At 36.3% G+C, this 14,288-nt stretch overlaps 1 protein-coding gene across 5 annotated transcripts in view; it reads right to left on the bottom strand.

Moving 5' to 3' along the window:
* WDFY2 (WD repeat and FYVE domain containing 2) overlaps nt 1-14,288 on the bottom strand; it is a 171,802-nt gene that overhangs the window by 49,874 nt on the left and 107,640 nt on the right. For all 5 annotated transcript variants that reach the window (XM_068526395.1, XM_068526398.1, XM_068526399.1 and 2 more), the window contains exon 4: nt 1,402-1,456. In XM_068526395.1, coding sequence (XP_068382496.1) covers nt 1,402-1,456 — 55 coding nt within the window. The remainder of the gene's footprint in view (nt 1-1,401; nt 1,457-14,288) is intronic.

The raw sequence follows: 14,288 nt of genomic DNA on the forward strand, positions 1-14,288 counted from the left end.
AGATAAAGTTCACATAATATAAAATTCACCATTTAAACCATGTTAAGAGTATATAATTCACAGATCTTTAGTATATTCACAATGCTGTGCAATCATCATAGAAAATGTACTATTTCCAGAACAGTTCCATCACCTCAAAAAGAAACCCATACCCCCAATTCCCCCTTCCCCATCCCTGGGTAACCACTAATTTACTTTCTGTCTCTATGGATTCTCCTATTCTTGACATTTCATATAACTGTAATCATACAATGTATGGTTTTTTGTGTCTAGTTTCTTTCACTTAGCATGTTTTCAAGATTCATCCACATTGTAGCAGGTATCAGTACTTCATTCCCTTTTTATGGCCAAATAAGAATTCGCTGTATTGATATACTACATTTTGTTTATCCATTCATTCATACATGAACATTTAGGTTGTTTCCACTTTTTGGCTATTGTGAATAATGCTGCTATGCATAAGGGTATAAAAATCTCTGTCCCTGCTTTCATTTCTTTTGGGAATAAACCTCATTTGGTTGTGATGTACTTACCTTTTTATATATTGCTGAATTTGATCTGCTGAAATTTTGTGTAGATTTTTTTGCATCTATTTTCATGGGGGATGCATAGATACTATGCATGTCTTGTTCACTATTATAATTCTCAGTTATTGGAACACAGTAGGTACTCAATAAATACTGGCTAAGTGATATGTGAAAAAAAATTAAAGAATAAATCCATAGGGAAATGAATTTTGGCTCAAAATCTAGAAATAAAGAACTCAATGCTTAGAATTTTCCAAAATCAGGAGGGGCTGCTATGTCTTTGAAGGGTATCAGAGGAGAGGCTGGATGATCATGAATGAGGTCACGAGATTTGGATGAAATGACGTCTACCTCTAATGTTCTGACCCCTGACATTGGCCTGGATGAAAAAAATCCTCAGTGAAAACTGCTCCCGATCTATACTATATAAAGGGCTTACAGTACACTGTCAATGTTGAAGACACAATAAAACCTGAATTCCTTCCCTTAGACAACATGAACACTTTCAGCCTTTTAAAATATTTAACCAAAAATGAAATGAGCTCCATGGAAAGCCAACCCTGGACCCCACTCTCCAAGTCTGCCACAGGGTTTCCAGGCAGTGGGGTGGAGCGGGCAGACAAAGGACAAAGGCTGTGCGTTCTGGAGTCACACTGACCTCGGCTGGCTTCACACTTTACCAGTAACAAGACCACACGCCCAACCTCTTTGGGCCTCTGCTTCTTAATTCAAAAACGGGGATAATATTCACCACAAAGAGGTGCTGTTTTGTTCCCGCTGACTACTGTAAAGTTAAGTCCTCTCTTGTGGCAGTGGAAGCCATTGAGAAGCATTTCACAGTCTAAGACGATGAAAACACTGCTCTTGTTCCTACCTTGATAGTTTTTCACAGGAGTCATCTTGTTATAATCTTCTGATAAAAGAAACTCCTGCAAAAGAGAAGAAAAATATTAAGCAAAAAGAAATTCTTTAAGTGAATAAATATGTTTTGGTAAAACCGGATTGTATGAAGCAAACATCATCACAGAATTATATCTAACATTAATAGTTTGCCAATCAACTCAGCATTTTCTGTACCTCTTTAAAACTAACAATCATAAGTACAATCCAATGCAATTATCATAGTTTTTACCTTATAATTCTGAAGTTGATTTTTTTTTTTTTCAAGTATACATGAGAAGAAAACTGGATCAAGTTCAAAGTCTTGATCCTGGTCAATTTTGAAGGTAAATCCAATTCAAATTACTTTTCTCTCTGTGGTGCTACAACGGAAATTTTGCAAGGCTCTGGCCAGTGAGCAAACAGATGGCAATCCTCTACTAGGGAAATAAATGAGCTATTTTAAAGATTCTGTTTCTAATAACAGTAGCTTATTTCCTGGTACAACAAGCTTCTCAAGGCTGCATCTTACTCATCCCTACATCCCTACGGCACCTGGCACAGTGCTTTGGTACAGTAGGTAGTCAACAAATAGTGAAAAAATGGACATGTAAAAGGTATCTCCCAATCTGACGAGGTTAGTTTGGATGTCAAATGTACTCAAAAATATCAGTTTCTATATAACACATTGTGTGTACCCTTTGTGAGGACACGTAGGAGGTGATTTTGTGTGTATGTTTGCATGCTTCACCTAAGCACATACAATGATCTATATGTAGAAGCCAACCAAGTGTTTATAAGCCCCAGCCAGGTTTTGAGTCCCTTAGCTTCTTTCAAATGCAAAATGCCCATATAGTCTTAAACAGTAGGCTGTCAAATATAAGGAAAGCTGCGAAGTGTAATAAATTGATGCCTTTATCTGAACTTAAAAACAGAACAATGAGTCTTTTCAAAACATTTGGAGGCTTCCAGAAATTCTCCTTGATGACTTCAAGAAAGGTGGTGGGAGGACAGACACACAGACTCGTGACCTGCAATCTGGGTATTTACTGAGTTCATATAGTTTGTGTGATTTTTCAGAAGTAAATAATTATACTGTTTTTGTGATAGATGCCACAAAGTTAAATAAAGCACAAGGTGATGCGAGAGAATGAACGCGGTAACAAAGCTCCTCTGGGTGTCTGCTTTTCCATCCCAGCCCTCCTTAAGAAGCTTATCTACAAATGGATTTTCTTCACCATGATTTTCTCAGTAATAACATTATTCAACTTGTCACTTTTAAAATTCGTATCGTTATTCCTTCAAGGAGCGGCACTATATTCACTTCTTGTTTCTGAAGAGCTAGACTCACAATTGAAGAGAGAAGGCTAATTTTTAAAGAAGTCAAGTTGTTTTCCCATAAGGAGCTTATAGTGTGGGTAAGAAGCCACGCACGTGTCTGAGCAACTGTTCACTACCACCCTTAATCCCCGGCAAGAGTAGCTCAACCCTGGGCCCTATACTTTAGAGTGCCCCAAATTTCCGAACAAACACACAAAACAAATTTCTTAAAGACGATTGTTACTTGAGCAAGTGTTTACTGAGTTCATCTAGTGCATATGCTATTTTGAATATACTGAACTGGTTCTTTAGCTTGGGGAAAAGGTACATTAATTCCTTTGGAAACAGGCAGGGTATAAAATAAAACAACTTGTAGATCTGTGCTTAGGGTTAACATATACATACACAATACAATTACCAGTTCACTGCATAGGTAAACTTAATTTTGTGTTCATTTGTCTTTCCTATGAAAATAGATACATAATCATGGAGAAGGCATGGGAAATTGCCAGAATTTTTTTTCATTATTACTTTTTTGATCAAAGAAACAATACGCTATTCTAGGAATTGTAAGACTGATAAATACTAAAAAGTCTCTTATAATACCATTTCTCAGAGATAATTATTATGGAAAGTATAATTGGAATAATAAAACAAAATATTAATATCATTTAACAATACTTTTTTCTGGTAACAAATCATGCACATCATTCCATATGAGTACATACTTATCAACTTCAATCTTTTTAATGATTGCATAGGATGTTTTGTAATGTCCTTCTATTGACAAATGTTTACACTGCTTCCAGTTTTCCTTATTAAAAAAATATCACATGAACCCACAGCCAACATCATTCTCAATGGTGAAAAACTGAAACCATTTCCTCTAAGATCAGGAACAAGACAAAGTTGCCCACTCTCACTGCTATTATTCAACATAGTTTTGGAAGTTTTAGCCACAGCAATCAGAAAAGAAAAAGAAATAAAAGGAATCCAAATCGGAAAAGAAGAAGTAAAGCTGTCACTGTTTGCAGATGACATGATACTATACATACAGAATCCTAAAGATGCTACCAGAAAACTACTAGAGCTAATCAATGAATTTGGTAGAGTAGCAGGATACAAAATTAATGCACAGAAATCTCTTGCATTCCTATACACTAATGATGAAAAGTCTGAAAGAGAAATTAAGGAAACACTCCCATTTACCATTGCAACAAAAAGAATAAAATACCTAGGAATAAACCCACCTAAGGAGACAAAAACCTGTATGCAGAAAACTATAAGACACTGATGAAAGAAATTAAAGATGATACAAACAGATGGAGAGATATACTATGTTCTTGGATTGGAAGAATCAACATTGTGAAAATGACTATAAGACCCAAAGCAATCTACAGATTCAATGCAATCCCTATCAAACTGCCAATGGCATTTTTCACACAACTAGAACAAAAAATTGTACAATTTGTATGGAAACACAAAAGACCCCAAATAGCCATAGCAATCTTGAGAAAGAAAAATGGAGCTGGAGGAATCAGGCTCCCTGATTTCAGACTATACTACAAAGTTACAGTAAGCAAGACAGTACGGTACTGGCACAAAAACAGAAATATAGATCAACAGAACAGAATAGAAAGCCCAGAGATAAACCCACACACATATGGTCACCTTATCTTTGATAAAGGAGGCAAGAGTATACAATGGAGAAAAGACAGTCTCTTCAATAAGTGGTGCTGGGAAAACTGGACAGCTACATGTAAAAGAATGAAATTAGAACACTCCCTAACACCATACACAAAAATAAACTCAAAATGGATTAAACACCTAAATATAAGGCCAGACACTATAAAACTCTTAGAGGAAAACATAGGCAGAACACTCTATTACATAAATCACAGCAAGCTCCTTTTTGACCCACCTCCTAGAGAAATGGAAATAAAAACAAAAATAAACAAATGGGACCTAATGAAACTTAAAAGTTTTTGCACAGCAAAGGAAACCATAAAAAAGATGAAACGACAACCCTCAGAATGGGAGAAAATATTTGCAAATGAAGCAACTGACAAAGGATTAATCTCCAAAATATATAAGCAGCTCATGCAGCTCAATATCAAACAAACAACCCAATCCAAAAATGGGCAGAAGACCTAAATAGACACTTCTCCAAAGAAGATACACAGATTGCCAACAAACACATGAAAAGATGCTCAACATCACTAATCATTAGAGAAATGCAAATCAAAACTACAATGAGGTATCACCTCACACCGGTAAGAATGGCCATCATCAAAAAATCTACAAACAATAAATGCTGGAGAGGGTGTGGAGAAAAGGGAACCCTCTTGCACTGTTGGTGGGAATGTAAACTGATACAGCCACTATGGAGAACAGTATGGAGGTTCCTTAAAAAACTAAAAATAGAACTACCACATGACCCAGCAATCCCACCACTGGGCATATACCCTGAGAAAACCATAATTCAAAAAGAGTCATGTACCACAATGCTCGTTGCAGCACTATTTACAATAGCCAGGACATGGAAGCAACCTAAGTGTCCACTGACAGATGAATGGATAAAGAAGATGTGGTACATATATACAATGGAATATTATTCAGCCATAAAAATAAACGAAATTGAGTTATTTGTGGTGAGGTGGATGGACCTAGAGTCTGTCATACAGAGTAAAGTAAGTCAGAAAGAGAAAAACAAATACTGTATGCTAACACATATATATGGACTCTAAAAAAAAAATAAGGTTCTGATGAACCTAGGGGACAAGAACAAAGACACAGACGTAGAGAATTGACTTGAGGACATGGGGAGGGGGAAGGGTAAGCTGGGACGAAGTGAGAGAGTAGCAGTGACATATATACACTACCAAATGTAAAATAGATAGCTAGTGGGAAGCAGCCGCATAGCACAGGGAGATCAGCTCGGTGCTTTGTGACCACCTAGAGGGGTGGGATAAGGAGGGTGGGAGGGAGATGCAAGAGAGAGGGGATATGGGGATATACGTATGCATATAGCTGATTCACTTTGTTAAAAAGCAGAAACTAACACAACAATGTAAAGCAATTATACTCCAATAAATGGGGATATACGTATGCATATAGCTGATTCACTTTGTTATAAAGCAGAAACTAACACAACAATGTAAAGCAATTATACTCCAATAAATATGTTAGAAAAAAAATACCACATGGTCAATCAATTTATGACGAAGAAACCAAGAATATACAATGGGGAAAGGAGAGTCTCTTCAATAAACTGTTGGGAAAACTGGACAGGCACATGCAAAACAATGAAACTGGACCACTATCTTATACCATATACAAAAATTAACTTAAAATGGATTGAAGACTTGAACATGAGACCTGACCATAAGACGTCTAGAAGAAAACATAGGTGGTAAGTTCCTTGACATTGGTCTTGGTGATGATTTTTTGGATATGACACCAAAAGCAAAGGCAACACGAACAAAATTAAACAAGTGGAACTACATCAAACTAAAAATCTGCACAGCAAAGGAAACCATCAACAAAACAAAAAAGTGACCTACTGAATGAGAGAAAATATTTGCAAATCATATATCTGATAATAGGTTATATCCAAAATATATAAAGAACTCAAACAACTCAATAAAAAAACACAAATAATATGATTTAAAACTGGGCAGAGGATCTGAACAGAAATTTTTCCAAAGAAGACATACAGATGGCCAACAGGTAGATGAAAAAGTGCTCAACATCACTAATCATGTGGGAAATGTAATTCAAAATCATAATGAGATATCACCTCACACCTGTTAGAATGGCCATTATCAAAAAGATAAAAGACAACAAGTGTTGGTAAGCGTGTGGAGAAAAGGGAACCCTTCTGTATTGTTGGTAGGAGTGTAAACGGGTGCAGCCATGATGGAAAACAGTATGGAGGGTCCTCAAAAAGTTAAAAATAGAACTACCATATGATCCACCTATTCCTCAGGGTATTTAACCAAAGAACACAAAAATACTGACCTGAAAACATATATGTACTCCCATGTTCATTGCAGCATTATTTACAAATAGCCAAGACATGGAAGCAACCTAAGTGTCCATGGATGGATAAATGGATAGAGAAAATGTGATATATAACTACAATGGAATATTATTCGGCCACAAAAAAACCTTCTTGCCATCTGTGACAACATGGATGGACCTTGAGGGCATTATGCTAAGTGAAATACGGCAGACAGAGAAAGATAAATACCATATGATCTTGCTTACATGTGGAATCGTTAACAAAACAAAACAAAACACCCCAAAGAAAACTGAACTCATGGATACAGAGGACGGACTGGTGGTTGCCAGGGGCAGGGCAGGGCAGGATGATCAAAAGGGGTGAAGGTGATCAAAAGGTACAAACTTCCAGTTACAAAATAAGTCCTGAGATATCATGTACAATATGGTGACTATAATTAAAAATACTGCATTGTATATTTGAAAGTTGCTAAGAGAGTAGATCTTAAAAGTTCTCATCACAAGAAAAAAAAATTGTAACTGTGTGTGGTGATGAATGTTAAACAGGCTTGTGGTGATCATTTTGCCATATATACAAATATTGAATCATTATGTTGTATACTTGAAACTAATATAATGTTATATGTCAATTATCTTAATTAAAAATGAGTTGCATATAAAAATAATCACATAAAATATACCATATCTCTTTATATCTCTAGCAATATTTCAATAAAATAAAGTTCTAGAAGTAGAATTGCTGGACCAGAGGATATGACCATTTAAATTTGATAGATACTACCAAATTGACTTTATAAAAGATTTTATCTACTAAACTTACAAACAATATAATGTAAAAGTTTGGCTGAAGTTTAGATTATCTTGTTGGGATTGACCAATCAAAGATATACACATTTTAAATTATTTTATCCATCTCTCTACCCTCCCTTCTTTATATTCAGCTGTCTACATATCTATCATCCTAATTTTTATGTTTTAAGAGCATTTTTAGATTCACAGCAAGATTGAGAGGAAAGTACAGAGATTTTTCATAAAGCCTCTGTCCTCACACATGCACAGTCTCCCTCTTTATCAACATCCCACGCCAGAGTGGTACCTTTGTTATAATTGATGACCTACACTGACACATCATTATCACCCAAAACCCACAGTTTACACTAGGCTTCACTCTTGGTGTTATAAATTCTGTGGATTTTGACAAATGTAAAATGACATATATCCACAATTAGAGTATCATACAGAGTATTTTCACTGCCCTAAAAATCCTCTGTGCTCTGCCTATTCATCTTTCTCTCCCGCTTAAGCCCTGGCACTACTGATCTATTCACCATCTCCAAAGTTTTGCCTTTTCCAGATTGCCATAGAGTTGGAATCATACATTAGGCAGCCTTTTCAGATGGGCTTCATTTATTTACTAATATGCATTTAAGTTTCCTCCATGTCTTTGCATGGCTTGATTGCTCATTTCTTTTTAGCACTGAATAATATTCCATTGACAGGATGTACCACAGTTTACTAATCCATTCATCTACTAAAGGACATCTTGGTTGCTTCCAAGTTTTGACAATTGTAGATAAAGCTGCTATAAACATCTGTGTGAGTGTTTTTGTGTGAACGTAATTTTTCAACTCCTTTGGGTAAATATTCCATGTTCATAGATAGGAACACTCAATACTGTCAGGATTTCAATTCTTCCCAATTTGATCTATAGATTCACTGCAATCCCACCATACAACCCACCAATCCTTGGTATTTACCCAAAGGAGTTGAAAAATTACAGTTTTCCTCATATAGATTTTGTACATATTTTGTTAGATTTACACTAAACTAATTCACCTTTTGGGGTGCCAATGTAAATGGTGTTGTGTTTTTAATTTCAATTTCTACTAGTTCATTGCCGATATACAGGAAATGACTGATTTTTGTATATTAACCTTGAATCCTGAAACCTCAATATAACTGCTTATAAGTTCCATGAGTTTTTTTTGTCAATTCTTTTAGATTTTCTACATAAATCATCATGTTCTCTGCAAACAAGATAGTCTTATTTCTTCCTTCCCAATCAGTATACCTTTTATTTCCATTTTTTTTGTCTTATGCATTAGCTAGAACTTCTAGTACAATGTTGAAAAGGAATCATGAGAAGGAATCAATGTTGAAAAGGAATCATTAGCCTTGCCTGGAACCTGATTTTAGGGAAAGCTTCTGGGTTCTCATCACACCTGTTTTTAATGCTCACAGTAATAGATCAAACAATACAGTATATATAAGGAAGAGGTTAGTAATTATCTCCACCCTCTATCTCAATCCTTTGAAGGAATCAGTGTTTGTTAAAGGTCTGTGGTATCCTTCCACATCTTTTTTTTTTTTTCTTAAGAAAACCCTTATGCAAACATATATAAACATATATAGTTTTTTTGGTTTGTTTTGCTGTACAAAATAGGATCACACTATAGATATTATTCTACAACTTGCTCTTTTCATTTATAATATATCAGAACTATCTTTCCAGGACAAAACACACTCCAAAATATGGATATGCCATATTTTATTCAAGTATCCCCCATTAAATGGACTTTATTCTGCTTGTCTCCTATTTTTTTACTATTGCAAAAATACGGCAAGAAATGTCTTTGAATGCATAAACATATGAACTAATGAATATGTTGAAAAGATTGCTGGTCTCAAAGATTGTGTACACTTAATATTTTAATAAACTCTGCCAGATCACTTTCTAGATGTATGCAGTATTTCATTTCCCCACCATCTGGCCCTCATACAACAGCATATTTCCCCATATCTCATCAGCATTAGATATTACTCATCTTTTCAATTTTTTGCCAAATTAATGTACAAAACAGTTATAACTCACTATGGTTTAGTATGTATTACCCTAACTGCTTATGAGTCAGAGCACTTTCTATATCTTTATTTGCCATATTCATTTCTTGTTTTATGAATTTTGTCTTCAAATTCTGCTGCAGCCTGGTTTCCTAAAAAGTAGAGTTTGAGGTGAAACTTAAGTGCTATTTCTTTGTTTGGAGGTGTGATATCAGTGGTCTGAGTGAGGGGGAAGCAAAGTGAAGCAGAAAAAGATGAATGGTGTATCACTAAGCTCGGCCGTGTTTCATGAAGAACCCAGCTAGTTCTCCAGCATATAATAGGTCTCTGTACAGAACAAACACCAGAATTTGGAAGAATCCATTGGAGAGGGGGATGAAGAGGGAATTTATCTGCCAGCTCTCTCCTCCCTTGTTTTGAAATTTGATCACAACTCCACAGAACTTATTTCCCCCCTCCTTCTGCCTATCCTTGTTAGCAGCCACTAGGGGAAGTCAGAGTTTAGGCCTTGCCAGAGCTGTACTTCATACAACTCAGAAAGCCCCTGAGGATATCTTCTTTGAGCTTTGGTTTAAAGATAGCAAAGCACAGTAGTAGGTAAGAGTTCAGAGCTCGGGCACTGGAGCCAAACTGTCTGGTTTAAATCCCAGCTAAGGGCTTCCCTGGTGGCGCAGTGGTTAAGAATCTGCCTGCCAATGTAAGGGACACGGGTTTGAGCCCTGGTCCAGGAAGATCCCACATGCCACAGAGCAGCTAAGCCCATGCGCCACAGCTACTGAGCCTGTGCTCTAGAGCCCGTGAGCCATAACTACTGAGCCCGCATGCCACAACTACTGAGCCCGTGTGCCACAACTAATGAACCCATGTGCCACAACTACTGAAGCCTGCACGCCTAGAGCCTGTGCTCCACAACAAGAGAAGCCACTGCAATGAGAAGCCCGTGCACCGCAACGAAGAGTAGCCCCCACTTGCCTCAACCAGAGAAAGCCCGTGCACCGCAAAAAAGACCCAACACAGACAAAAATAAAAATAAAAAATAAATAAATTTAAATGCCAGCTAAAACATGTACTAGTTACATGACCTTGGACAAGTTACTCAAGATTTCCGTGATTCGGTTTTCTTCTCTGTAATAGCTTCATAAGACTGCAGTGAGGATTAGTTAATCTTTATGAAGCATTTAAAACAGTGCCTGGCACACAGTAAGTACTCTTTGTGAGTTAAGTTAAATAAATAAATGCTACCTTTGGAAAATGAATTAAGCATCTTACCGTAAAAAAAAAAAACTTCTGGAATATAATGAACAATTCTGATTGAAGAATTAGAGAGAATTCAGCTATAAAATCATGAATGCCTGGTCCTTTTAAAAATAGCAACTTTTAAACAATTTTTCTAATTTCTAATTACAGTTATTGGTCTATGGAAGCTTTCTACCTCTCCTTGAGTCAAATTTATTAATTTATTTTTGTTATAAAATCATACATTTTCAGGACCTCCCTGGTGGTCCAGTGGCTAAGACTCCATGCTCCCAATGCAGGGGGCCCGGGTTCGATCCCTGGTCAGGGAACTAGATCCCACATGCCACAACTAAGAGTTCACATGCTGTAACTAAAGATCCCGTGTGCCGCAATTAAGACCCAGCACAGCCAAATAAATAAATAAATAAATAATTTTTTAAAATAGATGAGATGCAAAGATGGAAAGGCAAGAGATAAAACTATCATTTGAAAAAAAATCACACATTTAAAAAAATTTTCAAATGTATTACCACGGATATTAACATAATATTGTCCTCTGATTCTTTAACTCTCTTATATAGGCCGTTCTGCTATACCACTTATTCTAAAACCATGAATTTGTTTCAACAGGATTGGTATATTAGGGAATGATCTAAGCAGAGCTCCAATTTCACAGCTGCTTATGCATGATTTTGTCCTCCAGAACGCTTAAGTGAACACAGAAAACTGAACCCAGCAGAACCAAGCCACGTAGGAATACATAACACACACACACACACCCCTCAAACATCTACCAGCTACCTCAGGGTATCACCCCTTGAGAGCCACACCTATGTTCACCTGGTGTTAAAACTTGGCCTTCTGCTTTCAGATAACCTCCTCCCATCAATTCAAAATAACTCACAAGCCGCAACCTTTTTTTTTTTTTTTGCCTATTTTTTGGCCACACCGCACAGCCTGCGGGATCTTAGTTCCCCAACCAGGGATGGAACCCACGCCCCCTGCAATGGAGGTGCCGAGTGTTAACCACTGGACAGCCAGAGAAGTCCCAGGAGCTGCAACCTTTCTGATGCCCACTTCCACAAGCAAATTTCAGGTCTTTTTCCAGGTAAAGTTCTGTATATATCGTAATGCTTATGGATTCCCCAACCATTTAACACATGTGTAAAAACTGTGCTAGCATTTTAACGAGTGTCCTATCTTTATTTTTATTTTTTAAATACATGGCTTTAAATTTATTTATTTATTTATTTATTTAGGCTGTGGTGGGTCTTCGTTTCTGTGCGAGGGCTTTCTCCAGTTGCGGCGAGCGGGGGCCACTCTTCATCGCGGTGCGCGGGTCTCTCCCGTTGCGGAGCACAGGCTCCAGACGCACAGGCTCAGCAGTTGTGGCTCACGGGCCTAGCCGCTCCGTGGCATATGGGATCTTCCTGGACCGGGGCACGAACCCGTGTGCCCCGCATCGGCAGGCGGACTCCCAACCACTGCGCCACCAGGGAAGCCCCTATCTTTATTTTTTACGTATCACCAGCAAAGTTGGTTGGTTTTTGTTTTTTGGACAAAGTTTTTGAGTATTGTGTCCCTATTTTCCCCATATGTCCTATGGTTTTAACTGTGTGATTCTGCATACTGCAGTGATTTTAAAAAACATATGTTGTGTTATAGCAGAATTAGGTGGTTACAAATATAATGTGGTTGTATCTGTTTTCTTATGCTTAATAGCGTCTGTTTTTTATTTTTATAGTTTTCCTAATGACACATGCTAGGAATTTATCTATTTTATCAGTACTTCCTAAAACCCAGCTTTTGGTTTCATTCGCTGTCCTTCTGTCTTCCCTATCTCTAATTTCAGGATTTATTTTTATAATTCTCTCTTCCAACCTTCTTTTGGTTTATTTTTATCACTTGTTCATAAATTAAACTGAATGCCTAGGTTCACATGTATACATCTTTATTTTAAAGTAGTAATATTTTAAGGTAAAATTCTCTAAATATAGATTTGACTGTATTCCATAGGTTTTGACACAAAGTGGCTTGCTTTTAAAACAATTTCTATATTGTTTTATTATTACAGAAATATACACTGTATATTTCTGTAATTACAGAATTACAGAAATATATCACTTATATATTCATTTCCTCTTTAAATTAGTAGTTACTTAGAAAAAAATTCTTAATTTATAAGCAGTTACATTTATGCCTATTTTTTGTTAATTTCTAGTTTAATTAGCTTATATTCAGAAAACATATAACATTTTTACTTTTTAGAATTTAGTTAAGATTTTTCTTTGTGGTCAAGATTAATGATTTTATAAGTGTTCTGTAGATGAGAAAAAATGTATTTTATCCAAAGTTCTAGACCTATTTGTATATCCATCCAATGAAACTTGATAATTTTCAAATAGTGTATATTTTTACTTATTTTTTTGTCTATTTGAATTTCAAATTCAGAAATAACTGCACTAAAGAATTGTGCTTTATTTTTAATATTTAATTTCTGATTATAATAAGTTTACTATAAACAAAAACTATGGAACCGTATCAAGAAGGAAATTTGGGCTTCCCTGGCGGCGCAGTGGTTGAGAGTCTGCCTGCCAGTGCAGGGTACACGGGTTCGAGTCCTGGTCTGGGAAGATCCCACATGCCGCGGAGCAGCTAAGCCCGTGAGCCACAATTACTGAGCCTGCGCGTCTGGAGCCTGTACTCCGCAGCAAGAGAGGCTGCGATAATGAGAGGCCCGCACACCGCGATGAAGAGTGGCCCCCACTTGCCGCAGCTAGAGAAAGCCCTCGCACAGAAACGAAGGCCCAACACAGTCATAAATAAATAAATAAATAAATAATTTTTTAAAAAAATGCCACTGTTAAAAAAAAAAAAAGGAAATTTAAATTGTCTATATCTCTACCAAATAGTGATAAATACTGTTAATATTTTGATTATTTTGCTCTTCAATCTTTGCCCTGGTATACATAAGAACACAACTGGAATAGTAGTACTATTGAAGCATTTCCCATGTTATTAAATATTCTTTGAAAACATAAGTTTAATGGCTACATAATATTCCACTGGAAGGCTATATAAGATTTTAACTAATTAGTCCCTGACCATAACATTTCTAAAACACCAGTTCTTATTACTATAAAAATATGAGATTATCTTTATAAATAATCTTTGTCTGTTTTTATGATGGTTTTCTTTGGATGGTTTTCTAGAAATGGAATTATTGATATAAAGGTACAAATACTTCTAAAGCTCTATTGCATATTACCAATACTTTTTCTAAATAGTTTGTGTCAATTTATGTCCCCTCTATCAGTGTACGAGAGCCTATTTTATTCAATTCTAGCCAATTTGTAATTCTAAAATTGCTATTCCTTAGCTAAAAACAGAATTAAAAAATTTTAACACTCTAAAATGTTTATTAGCCCTTAATATTTCCTCTTCTGTGACTTTTCTGCTATC

The sequence above is a fragment of the Eschrichtius robustus genome, chromosome 18 (genome assembly GCF_028021215.1).
Source record: "Eschrichtius robustus isolate mEscRob2 chromosome 18, mEscRob2.pri, whole genome shotgun sequence".
NCBI classification, from domain to species: Eukaryota; Metazoa; Chordata; class Mammalia; order Artiodactyla; family Eschrichtiidae; genus Eschrichtius; species Eschrichtius robustus.